Source organism: Saccopteryx bilineata, chromosome 10 (assembly GCF_036850765.1).
Source record: "Saccopteryx bilineata isolate mSacBil1 chromosome 10, mSacBil1_pri_phased_curated, whole genome shotgun sequence".
In the NCBI taxonomy this organism is placed as follows: Eukaryota; Metazoa; Chordata; class Mammalia; order Chiroptera; family Emballonuridae; genus Saccopteryx; species Saccopteryx bilineata.
In genome coordinates, this window is record NC_089499.1 from 554696 (window position 1) to 579755 (window position 25060).

Here is a 25060-nt window from a genome sequence, read left to right on the forward strand (position 1 = left end):
TAACTTTTCCTTATGGTTAATGTTTTTTTAAGACTTTATTTATTCATTTTAGATGGAGAAGGAGGGAGGAGCAGGAAGCATCAACTCCCATATGTGCCTTGACCAGGCAAGCCCAGGGTTTCGAACCGGCGACCTCAGCGTTCCAGGTCGAGGCTTCATCCACTGCGCCACCACAGGTCAGGCCTGGTTAACATTTCAGATGTTTAAAAAAATATTTATATTAATTTTAGAGAGAAGGAGGGAGAGAGAGGGGAAGGGAGAAGAAGGGAGAGGAAGGGAGAGGAAGGGAGAGGAAGGGAGGAAAGGAGAAGGAGAGAGAGGAGCATCGATCTGCTCCCATATGTGCCCTGACCGGGGATTGAACCTGTAATCTTTGAGTGTTAGAACGATGCTCTAACCGACTGCCTCAGCAGGAGGCCAGGATCATTTCAGACATTTAAAAATGGGCCGTGCTTTCCATCTCATGGACTGGGAAGGTTTTCACCATCTTTTTAAAATCACACCAATTAAAGACACTGTAGGCTCGGTGCAGGGGACAGGGTTCTGGGAAGCAGCCCAGTAAGGGTCTTTGGGTCGCACGGAACCTCACGTAGAGGAATCGGAGGCACATTACTGACCTTGTGCACAGTTTAAAGACAGCGAAAGCTTGAGACGAAAGTGACTGAGAAAGCTCCCGTTCTGGGACCAGGCAGGCTGGTGACAGACACCTCCTTCTCCAGGGACTATGCAAGGTGTCACCCCGAAACAGGGAGAAGGTCTTCTGTCACCTCACAACCAGCAACGTGCTATTTCCTTTCAGACTAAACTCATGAAAATCACCCTTTCCGAATGAAATGCAATGTTGAGCCTGACCCGGCGGTGGCACGGTGGATAGAGCATCAGCCTGGGAGGCTGAGGTGCCAGGTTCGAAACCCCAGGTCGCCAGTTTGAGCAAAGCTCACCAGCTTGAGCCCAAGGTCGCTGGCTTGAGCAGGGGTCACACTCTGCTGTAGACCCCAGTCAAGGCACATATGAGAAAGCAATCAGTGAACAACTAAGGAGCTGCAACGAAGAACTGATGCTTCTCATCTCTCTCCCTGCCTGTCTGTCTGTCCCTCTCTCTGTCCTCTGTCCCGAGGCACTGGGTGAGCACCGCTCACAGGGGACGGGGGAGGGGGCCCCCACCGGGGAGCTGGCCTACCTCCAGCACGAGGGCCTCCCCGTTCTTCAGCCACCGGTAGGAGGGTCTGGGCTTGCCGCTGGCCCGGCATGGCCAGTGCAGGCTGTCCCCCACCGCGGTTTCCACGTCTTTGATGAGCTGAACCCAGTGAGGCTTTGCTGCAAAGGGAAGAAAGAAAATTCTTCAAAGCTCCCAGCAGATAAAAAATAAACACTTGATCCACATTTCTACAGACAGATATAAGACTGAGCATCAGGCCAATGTGCGCTCAGTGTCCAAGGTGGTATTTCACTCCCTACGTGTTTACGCCGTGGCGTGACGGATGTTTCTAGATGCGAGGGTGGAGGCGGCGGTCCGTCGTTTCCTGAGACACGCCCTTGGCGTCTCGTCCGGCTTCCACGCCCGTGCCCTCTGCGGTATTCTCCGGCGTCTGCTCGTGGACGGTCACGCGCACGCACTAACTGGACGTTCATTTCCGAGCCTGTTCCCGAACCGTGGGGTCACGAGGAATGACAGCCGAATCGGTGAATGGCAGTGGACGGCCGTCCTCCTGACGCACCAGAAACTCACGTCCACAGAAGAGGGGCTTCCTCTGCCACCCAGGGGCAAAAGCTATTCCTTCCCAGCTAGAAACAACTCGTTAGTGAGACAGAAGCCCGGGGGCGTCTCGCAAGCCTCCGTGTGAATTCAACGGGACGCAGGGAAGATGGGGAAATCAGTGCACTCCGAATCGTGTGAGGTTTCAGGAAAAAGAAGGAACTTGCGCCCTGAGACGCTGTGTGCAGACCAGCGTATCCACGGACACAGCAGGTGCACTTGCATTGGAGAAGACATCGTCTGGAAAACTCGCTTCACAGAGTCACGCGCACACCGCCTACAGGGAATGTCCCTCAGCGCACCGCACTCAGCCAAGTCTCGGCCAGCGTCTCGGTCCCCAAGAGGGGAGGCGAGCCATCCCACGGGTCCCCTACGGTACGTGCGGTGTGTGTGTATGTGGGGGTCACGGCTGCAGGTGTGTGTGTGTGTGGGGGCCACGTCTGCAGGTGGGTGTGGGGGGGGGTCACGTCTGCAGGTGGGTGTGGGGGGGGTCACGTCTGCAGGTGTGTGTGTGGGGGTCACGTCTGCAGGTGTGTGTGTGGGGGGGTCACGTCTGCAGGTGTGTGTGTGGGGGTCACGTCTGCAGGTGTGTGTGTGTGCGGGGGTCACGTCTGCAGGTGTGTGTGTGTGGGGGTCACGTCTGCAGGTGTGTGTGTGGGGGTCACGTCTGCAGGTGTGTGTGTGTGGGGGTCACGTCTGCAGGTGTGTGTGTGGGGGGGTCACGTCTGCAGGTGTGTGTGTGGGGGTCACGTCTGCAGGTGTGTGTGTGTGCGGGGGTCACGTCTGCAGGTGTGTGTGTGTGCGGGGGTCACGTCTGCAGGTGTGTGTGTGTGGGGGTCACGTCTGCAGGTGTGTGTGTGGGGGGGTCACGTCTGCAGGTGTGTGTGTGCGGGGGTCACGTCTGCAGGTGTGTGTGTGCGGGGGTCACGTCTGCAGGTGTGTGTGCGGGGGTCACGTCTGCAGGTGTGTGTGGGGGGGTCACGTCTGCAGGTGTGTGTGTGGGGGTCACGTCTGCAGGTGTGTGTGTGCGGGGGTCACGTCTGCAGGTGGGTGTGGGGGGGGGTCACGTCTGCAGGTGTGTGTGTGGGGGTCACGTCTGCAGGTGTGTGTGTGGGGGGGTCACGTCTGCAGGTGTGTGTGTGGCGGTCACGTCTGCAGGTGTGTGTGTGGGGGGGTCACGTCTGCAGGTGTGTGTGGGGGGGTCACGTCTGCAGGTGTGTGTGGGGGGGTCACGTCTGCAGGTGTGTGTGTGGGGGTCACGTCTGCAGGTGTGTGTGGGGGGGGTCACGTCTGCAGGTGTGTGTGTGTGTGGGGGTCACATCTGCAGGTGTGTGTGGGGGGGGGTCACGGCTGCAGGTGTGTGTGTGTGTGGGGGCCACAGCTGCAGGTGTGTGTGTGTGTGGGGGTCACATCTGCAGGTGTGTGCGTGGGGGTCACGGCTGCAGGTGTGTGTGTGTGTGGGGGCCACGGCTGCAGGTGTGTGTGTGTGTGGGGGTCACATCTGCAGGTGTGTGCGTGGGGGTCACGTCTGCAGGTGTGTGCGTGGGGGTCACGGCTGCAGGTGAGTGTGTGCGTGGGGGTCACGGCTGCAGGTGAGTGTGTGCGTGGGGGTCACGGCTGCAGGTGAGTGTGTGCGTGGGGGTCACGTCTGCAGGTGTGTGTGTGTGTGGGGGTCATGGCTGCAGGTGTGTGTGTGTGGGTCACGTCTGCAGGTGTGTGTGTGTGGGGGGGTCACGGCTGCAGGTGTGTGTGTGGGGGGGTCACGTCTGCAGGTGTGTGTGTGGGGGTCACGGCTGCAGGTGTGTGCGTGGGGGGGTCACGTCTGCAGGTGTGTGCGTGTGGGGGTCACGTCTGCAGGTGTGCGTGTGGGGGGGTCACGTCTGCAGGTGTGTGTGTGTGTGTGGGGGTCACGGCTGCAGGTGTGTGTGTGTGGGGGTCACGGCTGCAGGTGTGTGAGTGTGTGCGGGGGTCACGTCTGCAAGTGTGCGTGTGGGGGTCACGTCTGCAGGTGTGCGTGTGGGGGGGTCACATCTGCAGGTGTGTGTGTGTGGGGGTCACGGCTGCAGGTGTGTGTGTGTGTGTGGGGGTCACGGCTGCAGGTGTGTGCGTGAGGGGTCACGTCTGCAGGTGTGTGTGTGGGGGGTCACGTCTGCAGGTGTGTGTGTGTGGGTCATGTCTGCAGGTGTGTGTGTGTGGGGGTTCACGTCTGCAGGTGTGTGTGTGTGTGTGTGTGGGTCACGTCTGCAGGTGTGTGTGTGGGGGGATCACGTCTGCAGGTGTGTGTGTGTGGGGGTCACGTCTGCAGGTGTGTGTGTGTGGGGGTCACGTCTGCAGGTGTGTGTGGGGGGGTCACGTCTGCAGGTGTGTGTGGGGGGTCACGTCTGCAGGTGTGTGTGGGGGGGGTCACGTCTGCAGGTGTGTGTGGGGGGTCACGTCTGCAGGTGTGTGTGTGGGGGGGTCACGTCTGCAGGTATGTGTGTGTGCGGGGGGGTCACGTCTGCAGGTGTGTGTGTGGGGGGGTCACGTCTGCAGGTGTGTGCGTGGGGGTCACGGCTGCAGGTGTGTGCGTGGGGGTCACGGCTGCAGGTGTGTGTGTGTGGGGGTCACGGCTGCAGGTGTGTGTGTGGGGGTCACGTCTGCAGGTGTGTGTGTTGGGGGGTCACGTCTGCAGGTGTGTGTGTGTGTGGGGGGGGTCACGTCTGCAGGTGTGTGTGTGTGGGGGTCACGGCTGCAGGTGTGTGTGTGGGGGTCACGTCTGCAGGTGTGTGCGTGGGGGGGTCACGTCTGCAGGTGTGTGTGTGTGGGGGTCACGGCTGCAGGTGTGTGTGTGGGGGTCACGTCTGCAGGTGTGTGCGTGGGGGGGTCACATCTGCAGGTGTGTGTGTGGGGGTTCACGTCTGCAGGTGTGTGTGTGTGTGTGTGTGGGTCATGTCTGCAGGTGTGTGTGTGGGGGGATCACGTCTGCAGGTGTGTGTGTGTGGGGGTCACGTCTGCAGGTGTGTGTGTGGGGGTCACGTCTGCAGGTGTGTGTGTGTGGGGGTCACGTCTGCAGGTGTGTGTGTGGGGGGGGTCACGTCTGCAGGTGTGTGTGTGGGGGTCACGTCTGCAGGTGTGTGTGTGTGGGGGTCACGTCTGCAGGTGTGTGTGGGGGGGTCACGTCTGCAGGTGTGTGTGTGTGGGGGTCACGTCTGCAGGTGTGTGCGTGGGGGTCACGGCTGCAGGTGTGTGTGTGGGGGGTCACGTCTGCAGGTGTGTGTGGGGGGGTCACGTCTGCAGGTGTGTGTGTGTGTGGGGGTCACGGCTGCAGGTGTGTGTGTGGGGGTCACGTCTGCAGGTGTGTGTGTGTGGGGGTCACGTCTGCAGGTGTGTGTGTGGGGGTCACGTCTGCAGGTGTGTGTGTGTGGGGGTCACGTCTGCAGGTGTGTGCGTGGGGGTCACGGCTGCAGGTGTGTGTGTGGGGGGTCACGTCTGCAGGTGTGTGTGTGGGGGGGTCACGTCTGCAGGTGTGTGTGTGTGTGTGTGGGGGTCACGGCTGCAGGTGTGTGCGTGGGGGTCACGTCTGCAGGTGTGTGCGTGGGGGGGTCACGTCTGCAGGTGTGTGTGGGGGTCACATCTGCAGGTGTGTGTGTGGGGGTCACGTCTGCAGGTGTGTGTGTGTGCGGGGGGGTCACGTCTGCAGGTGTGTGTGTGTGCGGGGGGGTCATGTCTGCAGGGGTGTGTGTGTGGGTCATGTCTGCAGGTGTGTGTGTGGGGGGGGTCACGTCTGCAGGTGTGTGTGTGTGTGGGGGTCACGGCTGCAGGTGTGTGCGTGGGGGTCACGGCTGCAGGTGTGTGTGTGTGGGGGTCACGTCTGCAGGTGTGTGTGGGGGTCACATCTGCAGGTGTGTGTGTGTGGGGGGGGTCACGTCTGCAGATGTGTGTGTGGGGGGGTCACGTCTGCAGGTGTGTGTGTGTGTGGTGGGTCACGTCTGCAGGTGTGTGTGTGGGGGGGGTCACGGCTGCAGGTGTGTGTGGGGGGGGTCACGTCTACAGGTGTGTGCGTGGGGGGGTCACGTCTGCAGGTGTGTGTGGGGGTCACATCTGCAGGTGTGTGTGTGGGGGTCACGTCTGCAGGTGTGTGTGTGTGGGGGGTCACGTCTGCAGTTGTGTGTGCGTGGGGGTCACGTCTGCAGGTGTGTGTGTGGGGGTCACGTCTGCAGGTGTGTGTGTGGGGGTCACGTCTGCAGGTGTGTGTGGGGGTCATCTGCAGGTGTGTGTGTGTGGGGGTCACGTCTGCAGGTGTGTGTGTGGGGGGGTCACGTCTGCAGGTGTGTGTGTGGGGGTCACGTCTGCAGGTGTGTGTGTGGGGGTCACGTCTGCAGGTGTGTGTGTGTGGGGGGTCACGTCTGCAGGTGTGTGTGTGTGGGGGTCACGTCTGCAGGTGTGTGTGGGGGGTCACGGCTGCAGTGTGTGTGTGGGGGGTCACGTCTGCAGGTGGTGTGGGGGGTCACGTCTGCAGGTGTGTGTGTGTGTGGGGGTCACGGCTGCAGGTGTGTGTGTGGGGGTCACGTCTGCAGGTGTGTGTGTGTGGGGGTCACGTCTGCAGGTGTGTGTGTGGGGGTCACGTCTGCAGGTGTGTGTGTGTGGGGGTCACGTCTGCAGGTGTGTGCGTGGGGGTCACGGCTGCAGGTGTGTGTGTGGGGGGTCACGTCTGCAGGTGTGTGTGTGGGGGGGTCACGTCTGCAGGTGTGTGTGTGTGTGTGGGGGTCACGGCTGCAGGTGTGTGCGTGGGGGTCACGTCTGCAGGTGTGTGCGTGGGGGGGTCACGTCTGCAGGTGTGTGTGGGGGTCACATCTGCAGGTGTGTGTGTGGGGGTCACGTCTGCAGGTGTGTGTGTGTGCGGGGGGGTCACGTCTGCAGGTGTGTGTGTGTGCGGGGGGGGGTCATGTCTGCAGGGGTGTGTGTGTGGGTCATGTCTGCAGGTGTGTGTGTGGGGGGGTCACGTCTGCAGGTGTGTGTGTGTGTGGGGGTCACGGCTGCAGGTGTGTGCGTGGGGGGTCACGGCTGCAGGTGTGTGTGTGGGGGTCACGTCTGCAGGTGTGTGTGGGGGTCACATCTGCAGGTGTGTGTGTGTGGGGGGGGTCACGTCTGCAGATGTGTGTGTGGGGGGGGTCACGTCTGCAGGTGTGTGTGTGTGGTGGGTCACGTCTGCAGGTGTGTGTGTGGGGGGGGTCACGGCTGCAGGTGTGTGTGGGGGGGTCACGTCTACAGGTGTGTGCGTGGGGGGGTCACGTCTGCAGGTGTGTGTGGGGGTCACATCTGCAGGTGTGTGTGTGGGGGGTCACGTCTGCAGGTGTGTGTGTGTGGGGGGTCACGTCTGCAGTTGTGTGTGCGTGGGGGTCACGTCTGCAGGTGTGTGTGTGTGGGGGTCACGTCTGCAGGTGTGTGTGTGGGGGTCACGTCTGCAGGTGTGTGTGGGGGTCACATCTGCAGGTGTGTGTGTGTGGGGTCACATCTGCAGGTGTGTGTGTGGGGGTTCACGTCTGCAGGTGTGTGTGTGTGCGGGGGGGTCACGTCTGCAGGTGTGTGTGTTTGGGTCACGTCTGCAGGTGTGTGTGTGAGGGTCACGTCTGCAGGTGTGTGTGGGGGGTCACGTCTGCAGGTGTGTGTGTGTGGGGGGTCACGTCTGCAGGTGTGTGTGTGGGGGGTCACGTCTGCAGGTGTGTGTGTGGGGGTCACGTCTGCAGGTGTGTGTGTGTGGGGTCACATCTGCAGGTGTGTGTGTGGGGGGGTCACATCTGCAGGTGTGTGTGGGGGGTCACGTCTGCAGGTGTGTGTGGGGGGGTCACGTCTGCAGGTGTGTGTGGGGGGTCACGTCTGCAGGTGTGTGTGTGTGGGGTCACATCTGCAGGTGTGTGTGTGGGGGGGTCACATCTGCAGGTGTGTGTGGGGGGTCACGTCTGCAGGTGTGTGTGTGCGGGGGTCACATCTGCAGGTGTGTGTGTGTGGGGTCACATCTGCAGGTGTGTGTGTGTGTGGGGGGTCACGTCTGCAGGTGTGTGTGTGTGTGTGGGGGTCACGGCTGCAGGTGTGTGTGTGTGGGTCACGTCTGCTGGTGTGTGCGTGGGGGGGTCACGTCTGCAGGTGTGTGTGTGGGGGGGTCACGGCTGCAGGTGTGTGTGTGGGGGTCACGTCCGCTGGTGTGTGCGTGGGGGGGGTCACGTCTGCAGGTGTGTGTGTGGGGGGGTCACGTCTGCAGGTGTGTGTGTGGGGGTCACGTCTGCAGGTGTGTGTGTGGGGGTTCATGTCTGCAGGTGTGTGTGGGGGTCACATCTGCAGGTGGGTGTGTGGGGGTCACACCTGCAGGTGTGTGTGTGGGGGTCACATCTGCAGGTGTGTGTGTGTGGGGTCACATCTGCAGGTGTGTGTGTGGGGGTTCACGTCTGCAGGTGTGTGTGTGGGGGTTCACGTCTGCAGGTGTGTGTGTGTGCGGGGTCACGGCTGCAGGTGTGTGTGGGGGGGTCACGTCTGCAGGTGTGTGTGGGGGTCACATCTGCAGGTGTGTGTGTGTGGGGTCACGTCTGCAGGTGTGTGTGTGTGTGGGGGGTCACGTCTGCAGGTGTGTGTGGGGGTCACATCTGCAGGTGTGTGTGTGTGGGGTCACGTCTGCAGGTGTGTGTGCGTGGGGGTCACATCTGCAGGTGTGTGTGTGGGGGGGTCACGTCTGCAGGTGTGTGTGTGTGTGCGGGGTCACGTCTGCAGGTGTGTGTGTGGGGGTCACATCTGCAGGTGTGTGTGTGTGGGGGTCACGTCTGCAGGTGTGTGTGTGGGGGTCACATCTGCAGGTGTGTGTGTGGGGGTCACATCTGCAGGTGTGTGTGTGGGGGTTCACGTCTGCAGGTGTGTGTGGGGGGGTCACGTCTGCAGGTGTGTGTGGGGGGGGTCACGTCTGCAGGTGTGTGTGTACGGGGGGTCACATCTGCAGGTGTGTGTGTGTGGGGTCACATCTGCACCCTCCCCAAGGAGGGACGGTTTATCTATTTCTACTTAATTGCCACCATGGGACGATCTGTCTTTCCATTTCTGTCTCATGAAATTGCTTTCTAAAAAAAAAAATGAGTTTGAAATGAAAATATAGCTATTCAGCTCTTAGAGAAATTGGACGAAGGTTTTACCTTATTTCATTTGTTTTACATAAAGTCCCTGCCCACTCTGCGGTATACAGGTCAGTCCAAAACCAATTCTCTCTAGATGAAAACACATCTTCTCGTTTCAGAAACAGCGTCCCGGGTGGGAGGAGCCGGCGCACAGACCTTGCGCACAGACCTCGCCTGACGCTCACCGCCCTAGCGAGCGCCCCCACTGGCCTCCCGCACCCTGCTCCAAACGAGAGGACAGTTTCCCGGACGAAGCCGGTCCCGGCTGAGTGACAGTGGCCACCTCGAGGGCGACGCCCCTTACTCCGTCAGAGGGCGCCCAGTGCGTCCACAGGACCGCTTTTCCCGGGAAACATCAGGCGATAACCAGACACCGGAGGGACTGGCATGAAACTATCTCATTAGCGTCTGATACGCAAGCCCTGCACAGCGGACCTCCGCCCGGTCCATGTCCTCACTGGACGCAGCGGACGACAGTAGCAGCTGAGCGTGTCTCCGAGCCCCCTGCTTTGTTCCTACAGCAGCCCCCGCTCCTCTGGGACCATCCTGTCTCCCAGCACCGCCCATGGCCCCCAGAACCCGGGGGGCCTGACCTTGTTCCCGCCCCCAGCCTGGGTCTTGCACGGGGTCTAAGCCCGGTGTCCTCAGTAGCCACTGGATCAGTAGGAACATGGGCTAAAGGGACGGAGAAAGGAGGAGTGGACAGGGATGGACATGCCGGTCACTGCTGGCAGAACATGGGACTTACACGCGAAGAAAAGTGAGAAAAGAGATAAAAACTACATCACAGAAAAACTGAGCTTGGGCCGGACATCAGGCCGCTGCGTGGCCACTCACACTGGCCACTGTCCCCCTCAACCCACCACGGCCCACGGCCGACCCAGGGTAGCTGTCCCAGGCAGCTACAACACCCCCAGTGAAACACCCAGACAGCGGGACCACCCTCTGTGTCCTGTGGGGACCACGTTCTACCCTGGCTCAGGCAGTGGCTGCTCAGAAAGGAGGAAGTCCCCGAAGATTGGAGAAAAAAACGTCCTGTTTCAGGGTGACCTGAGAGCCACACAGCCACACGGGCAAGTGCCCCCTCCCGGCTCCGCGTCCACCACCAGCAGGTGGACCTTGGCATCACCTGGGTCCCCGCGGCCTCACCCGGGTCTCTGCAGCATCACTTGGGTCCTCGAAGCGTCACCTGGGTCCCCATGGCCTCACCCGGGTCCTTGAGGCATCACCCAGGTCTCTGCAGCGTCACCCGGATCCTTAAGGTGTCACTCGGGTCCCTGTCGCCTCACCCGGGTCTCTGCGGCATCACCTGGGTCCCCGAGGCGTCACCTGGGTCCCTAAGGCCTCACCTGGGTCCCCCAGGCATCACCCGGGTCCCCGAGGCATCACCTGGGTCCCTGAGGCCTCACTCGGATCCCCATGGTGTCACCCGGGTCCCTGTGGCAGGCGTTGTGCCTTCTGACCCGAGCCTGCAAGGAGGCGGGAGTCACAGGCATGCATCTGTGTTCCTGACGGGTCCCAGCATCCCACAGTGACAAACAGCGCCCGTCTAACAAGAGCCACACAGGGACACACGTCCCCCTCTCCCTGGGGAGTCAGAGTAAACGACATCATTTTAACATATGACTGCGATCTCCGCCTTCCCTGCCACATCTGTGTGTGCGCCACATCACGGCTGCCTGCTTCAGCTTCCAGCGTCTGAGACGGACAGAACACAAGGCCACTGTCACCTCACCGAGGTGGCCAGTTCCCACCAGTGTCACAGTGTTTCTCACGGTGACACGGCAAACACCAGTTCAGGAGCTCACACGCTCACGTTCTCAGGGCCACGTTGTAAAGTCATCCACTGACAGTTTCTAGATCACGCTTTCACCAAAGACCTCGGAGACGTTTGATGGAAGGTGTTTGCCGACAGGTTCTGAATGAAAAAGCAACCTAATGGTTCCAGGCACGGATGCCACGTGAGGGTCACACTATATTACTGTCCCCGTCCTGAGGTGGGCAGTCCGTCAGCTAAGCGTGGCTACAAATCACAGGTCGCCTGTGGGACGGAGTGGTCAGGCCCGGCGAGGGACGGGGGCCCAGGAACCGAGAGCCCAAGGCAGGCAGCCAGTCCCGGGCAGCGACATCTCGCTCCCTGATGGGGATTCCTTTCCGCTCAGCGAGGATCATAAACATAGAAAACCACATCTTCTAGAGAACGCATCTCCCCTTGGTAGGGGGTTAAACATCCAAAAGGTTCCTCTCGGAAAAAATGAGTGAAATATGTCAGTTTCACACGAGTCATTTCAAAATACAAAAAAAAAAAAAAATACATAGAGAAAACGCCTCCCACTGCAGAATGCTACTTCTTTCCAAATCCTCTGGTGATATTTACCCTGATTTCAACAAACACGGAACAAGTCGGACGCTGGACCCTGCCGGGACCCCCGCCTGTCCGCCCACAGCCGTGCTGGGTACGCAGAGCGCTGCCCCTCCCACGGGCCCGCGGAGGACGCTGGACCCTGCCGGACCCCCCGCCTGTCCACCCACAGCCGTGTTGGGTACACAGAGTGCTGCCCCTCCCACGGGCCCGCGGAGGACGCTGGACCCTGCCGGACCCCCCGCCTGTCCGCCCACAGCCGTGTTGGGTACGCAGAGTGCTGCCCCTCCCACCGGCCCGCGGAGGACGCTGGACCCTGCTGGGACCCCCGCCTGTCCATCCACAGCCGTGTTGGGTACACAGAGTGCCGCCCCTCCCACGGGCCCGCGGAGGACACTGGACCCTGCCGGGACCCCCGCCTGTCCACCCACAGCCGTGTTGGGTACACAGAGTGCTGCCCCTCCCACTGGCCCGCGGAGGACGCTGGACCCTGCTGGGACCCCCGCCTGTCCACCCACAGCCGTGTTGGGTACGCAGAGCGCTGCCCCTCCCACCGGCCCGCGGAGGACGCTGGACCCTGCCGGGACCCCCGCCTGTCCACCCACAGCCGTGTTGGGTACACAGAGTGCTGCCCCTCCCACTGGCCCGCGGAGGACGCTGGACCCTGCTGGGACCCCCGCCTGTCCACCCACAGCCGTGTTGGGTACGCAGATCGCTGCCCCTCCCACCGGCCCGCGGAGGACGCTGGACCCTGCCGGGACCCCCGCCTGTCCACCCACAGCCGTGTTGGGTACGCAGATCGCTGCCCCTCCCACCGGCCCGCGGAGGACGCTGGACCCTGCCAGACCCCCCGCCTGTCCACCCACAGCCGTGTTGGGTACGCAGATCGCTGCCCCTCCCACCGGCCCGCGGAGGACGCTGGACCCTGCCGGGACCCCCGCCTGTCCACCCACAGCCGTGTTGGGTACGCAGAGCGCCGCCCCTCCCACGGGCCCGCGGAGGACGCTGACCGTAGTACGTGAGGCGGCCTCTGGCCACGTTTCTCCCCCGGGCGTTTTCGGCGACACACTCGTAGGGGCCGGCGTCCTCCTGCTGGAAGCTGGGGACCTCAAGCACGGCGCTGAACTTGCGCAGCGTCACCTTCCCGGGAAAGGGCCGCCCGTCGCCTCTTCTCCAGGAGATCCTGGGCACCGGGCTGGGGAGAGAGTCGCCAGGTTACCTGCTGCTGTCCTCGGAAGTCTGGAGGCCCTTCCGGCCGGACAAAGCCGCCAACAAGCCTCGGTTTGGGTCCAGAGAGAAGCACGAGGTTTCGTCAGCCGTCGGCCACACAAACCTGCTGCCCACGGACCTCGTGAAATTCAGTTTTATAAAATATTTATAAATGCTGCACTTTCCTGAGTTAATGCGTGATCTGGTGTACAAGGTTTCATAGTGTTTTTCAACTGCCGGTCTGGGGACCAGTCCACCAGAAATTTCGTGTGGGTCAGGGAAAGAGTGAACCCCCACCTGCGATGCTGTGTAACAATTACAGACCCGATGATCTGGGCTGGATTTGGCTATGTGCGGGGTGATGTCTGCTTCTGTAGTTCCCAAAATAATTCTATCTCCTGTCCCCACGTGTAAAACGGTTGACAACCCCACTGTGTGATCACATGAACGAGGAAAAGAAAAATAGCACCAGCTGAGTTCACAAAATGAAGCAGACAGAGTCATTTTCAGCAAATCCTCCTTAAAGTTTTAAACTCAACTGTATATGTGCATTTCCTGTATTTTATTTTATTTTTTTGTCGCTTCTAATTGGAGAAGGAAACAGAGAACAAGGCAAGGAAGCGTCTGTCAAAATCGACCTTGGCCCTGGCCGGTTAGCTCAGCGGTAGAGCATCGGCCTGGCGTGTGGGGGACCCGGGTTCGATTCCCGGCCAGGGCACATAGGAGAAGCGCCCATCTGCTTCTCCACCCCTCCTCCTCCTTCCTCTCTGTCTCTCTCTTCCCCTCCCGCAGCCGAGGCTCCACTGGAGCAAAGATGGCCCGGGTGCTGGGGATGGCTCTGTGGCCTCTGCCCCAGGTGCTGGAGTGGCTCTGGTCACGGCAGAGTGATGCCCCGGAGGGGCAGAGCGTCGCCCCCTGGTGGGCAGAGCATCGCCCCTGGTGGGCGTGCCGGGTGGATCCTGGTTGGGCACATGTGGGAGTCTGTCTGACTGTCTCTCCCCGTTTCCAGCTTCAGAAAAATACAAAAAAAAAAAAAAAAAATCGATCTCGGTCTCCCGCAGCGACCTGGCTTCTCAGCACGTCGGAGCTGTGATCGCACTTACTTTCCGAGGGCGAAACACTCCAGTCTCACGGTGGCGCCCTTGGCCGCGGGCAGCGTCTCCGGAAACTGAACTTCTATCTTGGGTTCGTACTCGCCCATCACACCTGGAAAGCCACAACACACGGTTAGCAGTCTCGTTGTTCCCCGTGGGCGTCACCCCCTTTTATTAGAACACACTCTCTCTCTCTTGCTGCGCCCGGAACCGGCTTCTCCGATGACGGAAACGACGTCCCGTCCGGCGGGCGCATGCGGACGCCGCCAAGCTGACTCGGGCCACCTGTGCGACGTGGATGGACACCCGTGGATCAACACCCTCGGACTCCGAGATTCACAAACGACCGTTTATACAGCCGTCCCGAGCAAACCACCACGCTGTCCGCGTGAGGCAGGGTGGGAGACTTTGGCGCCCTGTGTCCAGTTTGGACATTTCCAGTCAAGTTGAAATATGCAACGCATGATAACCTCTTGAAATACCTACCCTAAGAGCAAATACCACAGGCGGAAATTCACTCACTGTTTCCCCGGTAGCACAGACGCCCACCTCAGTCTCAGGAAATGGCCCCCGGGAGATGAGAAATGGTCCCACACAAGACGGGAACAGACTCAGTGGGGACAGACTGCCGACTGGGCAGCGTGCTCAGACTGTGGCCCTGGCACGGGCTGCCCCAGGTACAGTGTCTCAGGCTGACATTCGGCCTCCTCTGCAGCTCACGGACGCCCTCGAAACAGCCGTGAAGGGGATCATGAAACACATTTCCCCCCCTCCCCCAGCTTTACTGAGGTATGTGTTGTAGTAATATAAGGTTACAGTAATTAAATATATAGGAATATAAAAATATGGAAGATATATAAAAGTAATTAAAAGGATATTAAAAAATAATTAAAATTAAGTCAAGTGATGCCAATTGGATAGGAATTAATATAGCGGCTTGGTGCCATAACTCTGTAATGTGATCAACAGACTCTGACTTTCAAGCAGAGCCCAGTTAGTATGTGTGTGAAGTTATACCTAGATAAGAAGTGGCTTGGTGTTATTTACATTAACTCTGTAAATTGATGAAAATAAGAACATCTTAAAAAGTGGTTTAATGCAAACATTTCAGTTTTGCCCATTTAGAAATTACAGAGTAGGAATAGTATTGAAAATTAGAACTTTGCTTAAAGAAAAAAATATCATAAAAAAAAGGAAAAAAACTTAGAAATGAACGAACCGTAGGTGTGGAACATGCTCATTAATGGATAGTTTCTTAAATTATAATTCCAGGAGTGATAGAATCATAAATAATAGGATTATAAGGAATAAAATAAAAAATAAACTCTCTGCGGGTTGGGGGTGATGGCTTGTTGCCCCCACTGGTGTAAAAAATTAAGAGAAAAATTCCAGCACTCTCCTGCAGGGCCGAGGGGATATCCAAGCCTCTCAGTTACGTAAAAGACGTGAAGTTTGGCCCTGTCCGGTTGGCTCAGTGGTAGAGCGTCGGCCTAGAGTGCAGGAGTCCCGGGTTCAATTCCCGGCCAGGGCACACAGGAGAAGTGCCCATCTGCTTCTCCACCCTTCCCCCTCTCCTTCCTCTCTGTCTCTCTCTTCCCCTCCCGCAGCCAAGACTCCATTGGAGCAAAGTTGGCCTGGGCACTGAGGATGGCTCTATGGCCTCTGCCTCAGGTGCTAGAATGGCTCTGGTTGCAGCAGAGCAACGCCCCAAGATGGACAGAGCATCGCTCCCTGGTGGGCATGCTGGGTGGATCCCGGTCGGGCGCATGCAGGAGTCTGTCTGACTGCCTCCATTTCCAGCTTCAGAAAAATGCAAAAAGAGAAAAAAAAAAAAAGACATGAAGTTCATGAGGAAGACCCACAGCATTAACCGTACTGGTAAAAATTATAAAAGGAAATTTTCAGGGAATTGCGGGAAAATTGGAAACCGAAACTGCATATAGGCTAAAGCAACTCACTACTGAGAAAGTAATTTTGTGAAAATTGTATTTAGCTGCTGCTCAAAGCCAGGCAGTTAGTTTACAGGTGGCAAATTGGTTGAGTCCTGCTTAGGAGAAGTCCCATCATCTTGCTAACGGGCTTGACGACAAACTGCAGAAAAAAAACGGTAAGAGCAGCAGGCTCCCAGTTCTTGGATTCTGCTTCTCCCTCAGGCACCCACCCCGCCCCTCACGATTGATGTAAATTACTGTGAGTCAGAAAGAAAGTATCTCATGGCCAACTGGGTAGTTTACACCAAGAATCCCTTATTGTATAAAAGTATTTTCCATATTAAAATTATATATTGTTTCAAAGGTCTTTTGTTACTTCTTTTATGTGCTGGTTTATAGCCCTGTAATATTGGATTCTTAGTTTAAATATTAGGAATTATTAATAATATCTTTTTATGTAATGTTAGTCATATCTTGGAACTCCTGCAAATCTATTTTTATCATGCTTTTGTTGAAATTTATTTTGAATGCTAATGTACTGAATTATTTATCAGCAAAGAGACTCTGGAATTCTAAAAGAGACACCCAAACCTATTTTTCTTGAATTAACCCACCTAATAACGTTGCTTTTGTCTTTTTTCCAAAAATTTATATAAATAAAAAAGGGCTCTCAAGCCCCTCAGTGAGATCTTCTGAGCATGGCTTTTAAAGTCTATAATAACCAAAGTAGTAACAGAAAAGGCAAATAAGGCCCAAAAGAGATCAGGAAATACCAGCTTTTGGCATACGCTCTTTTTTTTTTTTCATTCTTTTTTTTTTTTTTTTTGTATTTTTCCGAAGTTGGAAACGGGGAGGCAGTCAGACAGACTCCTGCATGCGCCCGACCGAGATCTACCCGACATGCCCACCAGGGGGTGATGCTCTGCCCATCTGGGGCATCGCTCTGTTGCATCCAGAGCCACTCTAGCACCTGGGGCAGAGGCCATGGAGCCATCCCCAGCACCCGGGCCGACTTTGCTCCAATGGAGCCTTGGCTGCGGGAGAGGAAGAGAGAGACAGAGAGGAAGGAGAGGGGGAGGGGTGGAGAAGCATATAGGCGCTTCTCCTGTGTGCCCTGGCCAGGAATCGAACCTGGGACTCCTGCATGCCAGGCCAATGCTCTACCACTGAGCCAACCGGTCAGGGCCGGCATATACTCTAAAGCAGGCATCCCCAAACTACAGCCCGCGGGCCGCATGCGGCTCCCTGAAGCCATTTATTCGGCCCCCTGCCACACTTCTGGAAGGGGTACCTCTTTCATTGGTGGTCAATGAGAGGAGTACTGTATGTGGCGGCCCTCCAACAGTCTGAGGGACAATGAACTGGCCCCCTGTGTAAAAAGTTTGGGGACCCCTGCTCTAAAGACTCAGTGCCCCAGAGGGCTTCATAGGATTCCATCAGGGCCCTGCTTCAGAGTGGAAAGAAAGGTCATTGAACTGAAGCCTGTCAGACTTCCCGGATCCACCAGATTACACGTCTGTGCTGTGGAAAGAGGGACATGAGAAGGTAAGCTGCCCCCCCTTGCTCCATGGAGGGAGGGTTCAGTCTCTTCCAGCCCTGCTCCAGCGACCTGTGACCTGACCTTGCCCAGCGTGCAGGGAATTGCCACTGAAGGCTAAAAGGCGCCAAAGCCGGCATTGGCCTCATCTCACGACATTCTTCCAAGTAGCAGATAAACTGATCTCATTTCTTGTGAACACAAGGGCCATCTACTATGCCTTGCCTGAATATTTGTGTTTTATTTATCCCTCAAAGATCTCTACTGTGGTTATTGACAGTCTGATTTTATTGCTTTATTTAATGTATAGTATCTCCTTTATTCCTCTTATCTCAATGCCCCATGTCTATTGTAGGCTGGGACCTGCTCCTAATTCCAACTAGAAGCAGTGGTCACGAGGACTTAAACTCTAGCTGCAAAGTGTCGAAATGTGACCACAACTCCAATGCCTTGTGGACTTTTCCTGAATGTGTGTAACTCCTGTTCTTTAGGACATTTCTCAGACTAAAGTGAAATTAAGTTACATTGACAAATAATATAAAGCATTAAGAATGTCAACATAAACTTAGTAAAATTATGTTAACATGTTAAGAACATTTATGACTGTAAAAATTTTATTTTGAATCCTGTAATATTAGTTAGAATTTTATTTTTGTTTAATAACCTAGTAGGCTTTAGGTTTTTTTTTTTGTATTAAGACGCTTGTATTGTATTTGTTAACATTAGCTATTTGAATTTCATTGTTAATTGTACATTTTTCCAGTCTGCCTCAAAATCGGAACAGAGTAATTCAAATGAATAGATGCCACTCAGAACCAGTGGGGTCTTGGGACCCTTATTGCCAAAGGTTTATTCGAAACCAATTAGAAAAGAATTTGGCCAATAGGAAAGGAACCCAATATTAATTAGAAACTAATTTAAAGTTACACTGTGCCCACAGACACCAAAAGGTCCAGACAAGTAAAATGCATGAATCAAATAGTAAAAGAAATGTAACCACCCTTTCCCTAAGTACTTGAAGGATTTATAGGTTACTCAGCAAAATGTTCAAAATACTGTCCAAGAGGCACTTCCAGCACTACATCACCCCAGGACTGACTCCCACGTGGACAGGTTCACACACCTGATCCTGACCACTCCCACTACTGCTAAGGTAGAAAAAAGGCATGCCTTACTCCAACCACAAACCGGAAGCTGATTGGTCTACAAATGTATGAGAAACTCACTAAGGACTCTTTTTTATCAGACTCTGGGAAAAGGGAACCTAGGGTAAAACGAAAGCCAACTGAATTGTCACTAAAGGTTAAGATTTTTAAATTAAAAATTCTCACTAAAAAGAAATTGTATAATTTTAATAATAAAAAGTATGAAGTATAAAAATACTTTTGTAAAAAAAAAACCAAGTTGTTATAAAGGCTAGTGATTTCTAAATAAAAAAGTTTATGAAAATTAAGTTTATATAAATTGCAGAAGGTTTGTGCAGGTTGTAGGAAGTTTGTACAGAGAAAAAAAGAATTTGAACAGTCAGAAAACGAAGAATGTTTAATTAGTCACCCTAGCTAACAATCCTATTGTCTGTGGCAATTAGTCCTCTTACTTTAACATTGGCTTACACCATGTTTAATCAATTTTATAACAAGGTTTGTTCCTGTCTGTTAAATATGTTACATGCTATAAATTAATATCCCTAAACAACAGCCTCATACTCCTTAGTAAATTAAGTCAAGGATTTGACTTAAAAAATAAAAACAGTGGAAATGTTATAAAATACCAAAAAACTAAAAATTAATATTAATATTCTGGGAAGAAAGGTCAGTCTTTCCTATCAGACTTTCCTGTCAGTCCCTCCTTTGGGAGGGGAGGGAGAAGAATGTAGAAGTTTCTGGCTGGTAAGAAACAATGAGTCATTCAGTTTCAAATCTAAAATGTTAACCTAGAAACTTCTCTTTCAATAGGAGACAGAATTTACATACCAGCTTGCATTGATTGTAGTTCCTCCCCCTTCCTGGAATCTTGAGGGTAAAATTCCTCTAAACTAATAAGGGAAGATGAGCCCTAAAAAATCTATAAACATCTTTGATTCTGTTACCTTGAAAGTCTTAATGTTTCTGTGTATCCCCTAAACCAGGGGTCCCCAAACTACGGCCCACAGGCCACATGTGGCCCCCTGAGGCCATTTATCCGCCCCCGCTGCACTTCAGGAAGGGGCACCTCTTTCATTGGTGGTCAGTGAGAAGAGCATAGTTCCCACTGAAATATTGGTCAGTTTGTTGATTTAAATTTACTTGTTCTTTATTTTAAATATTGTATTTGTTCCCATTTTGTTTTTTTACTTTAAAATAAGGTATGTGCAGTGTGCATAGGGATTTATTCATAGTTTTTTTTATAGTCCGGCCCTCCAACGGTCTGAGAGACAGTGACCTGGCCCCCTGTGTAAAAAGTTTGGGGACCCCTGCCCTAAACAAATGTTGCCAGCTTGTACCGTGACGTCATGCTCTCCCCCGCCCGTGTGTGATCAGGGTACATAAGCAGCCCCTGAACTACTTTTGGGGGACTGCACGATTTGAGTCTGATGCCCTGTGTCAGCCATATGTGGCCGGCATATTTAATGAATCTCCTCCCTAATAAAACTCTTCAAAACTCATCTGGACTGGGTGTCTCTATGTGAACTCAGTGCCTTTCAGAACCTGGGGTGTGGTACTCTATAACCCGCCCAGGGGACCTGTGGGGTACGGACTCACTGTCCTTACGGCACACATCAGTGTTCTTTTTCCGGGAACACACGGAACGATCCCTCTCCTGGAGAGACTCCCCCCGCCCCCCCCCGCCCCCGTCTCCCCGACGCGCCCGCACAGAACTCCGTACCGTCGGCGCGGAGCACCAGGGGTGTCGGCGAGCCCAGCACGCGGGCGGCGGTGACCACGCTGCTGACCAGACAGGTGTAGTTCCCCACGTCGGACGGCTCCACCTTGGCGATGTACAGGTGGCCCGTCTCCTGGGAGATGAACCGCCGGCTGTCTTCCTCCACGAAGGACGGGTACTCGTTGAAGATCCACGCGTACGACAGCTCTAACAGAAATTGTGGAGAGAAGAAAATTCCATTATTAGGGATAGTTTCCCCCAGATATTAAAAGCGCACAAACCCGCCTCTGCCACGCCGTGATGCTGAGCGTCCCCTCTGGGGGTACCCGTTCCGGGAAGCGACCGTGCGTCTGTTCTGCGCTGTTAGGGGGCCCCCCCACCCTGATGCGGGCTGACCGCCGTCATCACCACGGCCGGTCCGGGCCCGACCTCGCACGCCTCTCTGGCTTCAGCCCGGACCCCGTACAGTTTCCACACCACACACTCAGCATCGCTCAAATGGCCGTCCCCACGCTCGCATCTCCTGACCCGGAACATTCCACACTCGGCAGCCGTCTCGGGAATAACGACACTTGCTGGACCGGGAGATCCCGCCAAGTGCTCCCCACGCAGCACAGAGGAGCCCCCCTCTTGCACCACGGTCCCCGCCCGCTGCTGCAGAGCCCGAGACGTCCCCGTCCTCCGTCTGACGCCCACCTCTGCTCGGCCTCAGAAACTGCCACCCGGTCTCCACCCCGGATCCCCCCTCCCTGGGGTCGGTGGTCCTACTCGGAGCGGCTCCACACCTGAGTCCACTGAGGCAGGCCACTCTGCACGCGACTGTCTCTTTACGGGTCTGTCCTGTCCCCACCAGTGACAAGTGACGTCAGTTCCTATCCTGCCTGTCCCACCCTCAGCCAACGAGCAAAATGAATCATCAGTTCTGTAACACATCTCTGTGCACGGTACTGTGTGCTCACCCCCCCAAGTAAGGTCTTTGTTGCTGTGTACCCCCTCCACTCCCCCCCCTCCCCACCCCTCCTCAGCACACTAAAGAAAACCATGTCCGTGTCCACGACTGTTTGGGTTTTTTTTTGTCTTTTTTTACTCTATCCCTCCAATCAAGGTATCTGTGGTGTATTTCACAGAATTAACAACAAATATTCCACAGACGTATATGGAACTACAAAAGACCCCCCATAACCACAGAAATCTTGAGAGAGAAGAACAGATGTGGAGGAATCACGCTACTTCATATCAAACTCTCTACCACGAGGCCATTGTCATCAAAACAGCCTGGTACCAGGGTAAAAACGGGCATACAGATCCACGGGACAGAACAGAGCGCCCAGAAATAAACCCGCACCGATACAGTCAGTTACTATTTAACAAAGGAGGCAAGAGTATACAATAGAGTGAAGACAGTCTACATTGTATTCAATAAATGGGGAGGAGCAGGAAGCACCAACTCAACTCCCACATGTGCCTCCACTGGGCAAGCCCAGGGTTTCAAACCGGCGACCTCAGCGTTCCAGGTTGACGCTCTATCCACTGCCCCATCACAGGCCAGGTCCCCAGTTCTGAAAGAAAATTGATCGTACATTTCATACGTGGCCGTCATGGGGGACATGCCTCCTCTCTGCACAGACCTGTCCCTGAGACGGAGTGAGACAGTCGGGTCTCAGAGAGGTTGGCCCCGCCGCAGGACGAAGCCGACATACACAGGACACGGGGCATCATCCCGATGGAAAGCATCAGGAAATCAACTATGTCACTTGACTGCATTCTGGATACAACAGAACATTCTGCTGTGGTTTTATCAGACTTACAAAATTCTGCATTTGTAGCCGACATTAATCGTATGCCGCAGAGTAAAAGATACATCAAACTGGCATTCATTGGAGCGTTCTGAACATAATTTTACGTTCGATGATAAATGCAAAGCCATAATAAAAAATGGTAATTTTATACACTCGCACAAGTGAGACTTGTACAGAACCTTTCCTGAGCTCTTGGGTAAATCACAAGCGGACTCGGCCGAGGGGGCCACCGGGGGGTCTCTGCGAACAAGGCTCTGTGGATATCAGGAATGCGAAACGTGTTTTCATGAGAGAACAAGGAGGCTCTGCAATCAAAGTCATAAGTTAAGAAAAGGGAATGTGCTGACTCCGCTTCCGGGAGGTACAACCTGAGGAAGACCGTCCTGCCCGCGGCCAGACCCTCGCCGCCCGGCGGTTCCGCACGGGAGACCTCGCGCCAGCCTTTACCCGGAGGTCGTGAGCACACGGGCTCCCGACGTGGAAGGGCGCGGCTCCACTTCCGTTGTTACACAATCCTCCTGTGACGGAGACTGCAGCCTCTGCACCGGCGTTTTCTAGGAGAAATTTTGTCCGGGAAAAACAACAAAACGCTATTGGATAAAACTGTGAAAGAAACGTTGGCCGTTTGCAGCTGCCAACGGGGAAGACTGACCTACTCCTAAAACAAGATGCATTTATTTAAAAGGGTGTGGCAGCTGCTTTGGCAACATTCAGACCCTTATCTCCAGATTACACGGTCGGGACGGCATTTCGGGAGGGAGCTCAGAGACGCCGCGTGGGCGGAGGGTGGGGGACCCCGATGTACTCAAGAACTGAAACAATGTAGCAAACTGAATATTCTTCAAGTTGTGGAGAGCGAATGACCGATGGTTCAGGATTGGAAGCGGAAGGCCCCGGGCACGCGTCTGACAAAAGCGTGAGGTCTCAGGAGCCGCCGTGCACGGGGCAGGTTTCCGGGTTCAGCCTCCGCGTGGGGCTCGTCCACCACGGCGGCGAGACTCAGGGGCCTGACGGTGGACGGTCCTGAGACCAGAACAAGGAAACGTCCTTCCTCCTTCCGTCCCGGAGGCTGATTCGAGGTCCCGCACTGCCTGGGCTGTGAACGAGGTACTGGGAACACCCACCCGCTCAACAGCGGCTGCGCGTGCGGCCGGGTCGCTGGGACGCAGACGAGGAAGCCTCAAGAATGTCTCCGACCCCTTAGGAGAACCCGTGTGAGCCTGGTGGGGGCAGTGGCGTCAGGGACCCGGCCTGAGCAGCAACCCTCTCACCTCAGCTCCCCTCCTGCTGCTCCCGGGGCCGCCCGTCGTGCTGACCCACCCAAGCTTCCCGAGCTCAGGCCGCATGTCCCCAAGTTCCCTGGGCGTCTCCTGCCTGAGCCGCTGCCTTCAGGGAGCCCCCCAGACCATGACCACGGCCACGGCCGACAGACCCCGCAGTTCCCTGGCTCTGTGCCCACCACTTTCTGTCTGACCGTTTTCTTTTGGAACTGGAGTCCCTTCAGTGGGTGCCGCGTCCCCAACACATCCCCTGTCATCACTGTCAGCCTGTGCTGGGAAGCCCCTCTCCTAATGGCATCGCCCCAGCCCAGCACCAGGTGGCTGCACCCCCGGGTGCCCACAGGGAGCAGACGGCCCCTCCACACCTGCTGATGCAGAACCGGTAAGACCCCCAGAGGCACCTTGTTCCACTGTTGTCTGCAGACAGGCAACTCCTACTTTTTTCCTATTTAGAACTTCGTCTTCTTATCTTTTTTTTTTTTCCTGCACAAACTCCCTGGGTCCACCCCTGGGTCCACTCTGCCCTGGGGACACCTTCTGCATCACTGAGACCACATACGTCACACAGCAATGACTTTGGTGCCATTAGACAGCCTTTCTGTTGGTCAGTGCCGTCCAGGAGAAGGTGAAGCATCTCACAGCCCACGGGGGTGCTAATTGGAGCCAATTATTGTTTGACTGACCTGCCCGGCTATTAAAATGATAGGCAAAGGTTACCCTGCCCTTGTAAAATGGACAAAATGGAAATTTCTTTCCCGCCAGCTCCAACAGGAAGCCCACCATTTCAGGGAGCCACAGGGGGGTGCTTCCAGGTTAGAATTCCCACCTCAGCTCTCCAAAGCTAATTGCAGACCAGGCTCCTCAGCGATGCAAACGATACAAAGTAGCTCGCAGACCAGACTTGTGAGGCGAAATGCCTGCAGTCATTAAGGGCTGGTGAGTGAGGGGGCAGCCCTCTCCTCCTCGCCTCTCACGTCCTTGGAGAAAATAGATACAAGCCTTTCTTTAAGGAGCATCCTGGGGACTGGATGTGTCTCTTCTTGCCAGGTGTGGGGTGCTTTTAAAGCAGGACAAAGTACTCATTTTCACTGGCAATTAGAAATGAAGTTATGAGCAGAAAATGAAGTAACCCTGACAAATTGAAAAGGTCTTTCTCCTTACTGGGGACAGTAAATGCATCTTCGGGAAGCCAGAGAAATTAATGCTCCTTTCTCTCTCTCTCTCTCTCTCTCTCTCTCTCTGTCACACACACACACTCACACTCACACAAACACACAACCAGTAGTAGCACATCCAACTATTCATCGAAACAGAGTTAAACACTATTTTAAAACATTTAAAGATAGACCTCTGCCCTTTGTGATCTAACTTTTCTGAATGAAAGATTTAAAACCAACGGCTTTGGCCCTGGCCACTTGGCGTGGAAGTCCTGGGTTTGATTCCTGGTCAGGGCACACAGGAGTGGTGCCCATCTGCTTCTCCAACCCTTCCCCTCTCACCTCTCTCTCTCTCTCTCTCTCCCTCTCCCCCCACCTCAGCCGTGGCTCGATTGGAGTGAGTTGGCCCTGGGCGCTGAGGATGGCTCCATGGCCTCCGCCTCAGGTGCTAAGAAGAGCTTGATTGCTGAGCAACAGAGCAATGCCCCAGATAGGCACAGCATCGCCCCTTAGCGGACTTTGCCAGGTGGATCCCAGTCGGGGAACATGTAGGAGTCTGTCTCTGCTTCCCTTCCTCTCACTGAATAAAAAATAAGTAAGAAAATAAATAAACCGGTGGCTTTATTATACATTATACTACCAGTATAGTACTGTCACTGGCATTTTTTTAAAATGACTATTTAAATATTTGATTATGGCAGGATATCCAGTTATGCCTGAGTGAAGGGATATCTCTGATAACAAAAGCAATACCTAGACATCAGAAGTGATCCCCACCCTTCCGAAGGGCAGGGTCCACACGGGCCCATCTCCAGGCTCTGAAGAGTTCGCACTCGGGTTCCAAGAGGCCTCAGGCTCAAGCTGAACGTGGACTGTGGTCTGAGGCTTTGAGGAAACAGACCAGGGAGTCGGAAAACCAGCCCGGAGACTTGCTCAG

The 25060-nt window shown here is 55.4% G+C and overlaps 1 protein-coding gene and 1 non-coding gene across 3 annotated transcripts in view; one reads left to right on the forward strand and one right to left on the reverse strand.

Moving 5' to 3' along the window:
- CNTN3 (contactin 3) overlaps positions 1-25060 on the reverse strand; it is a 211075-nt gene that overhangs the window by 63279 nt on the left and 122736 nt on the right. For both annotated transcript variants that reach the window (XM_066244550.1, XM_066244549.1), the window contains exons 6-9: positions 19891-20094; positions 13567-13669; positions 12265-12449; positions 1181-1317 (exon numbers count right to left, since the gene is read on the reverse strand). In XM_066244550.1, coding sequence (XP_066100647.1) covers positions 1181-1317; positions 12265-12449; positions 13567-13669; positions 19891-20094 — 629 coding nt within the window. The remainder of the gene's footprint in view (positions 1-1180; positions 1318-12264; positions 12450-13566; positions 13670-19890; positions 20095-25060) is intronic.
- Positions 15013-15088, forward strand: TRNAS-AGA (transfer RNA serine (anticodon AGA)). Its single transcript has one exon. It is a non-coding gene; the product is annotated as a tRNA-Ser (tRNA).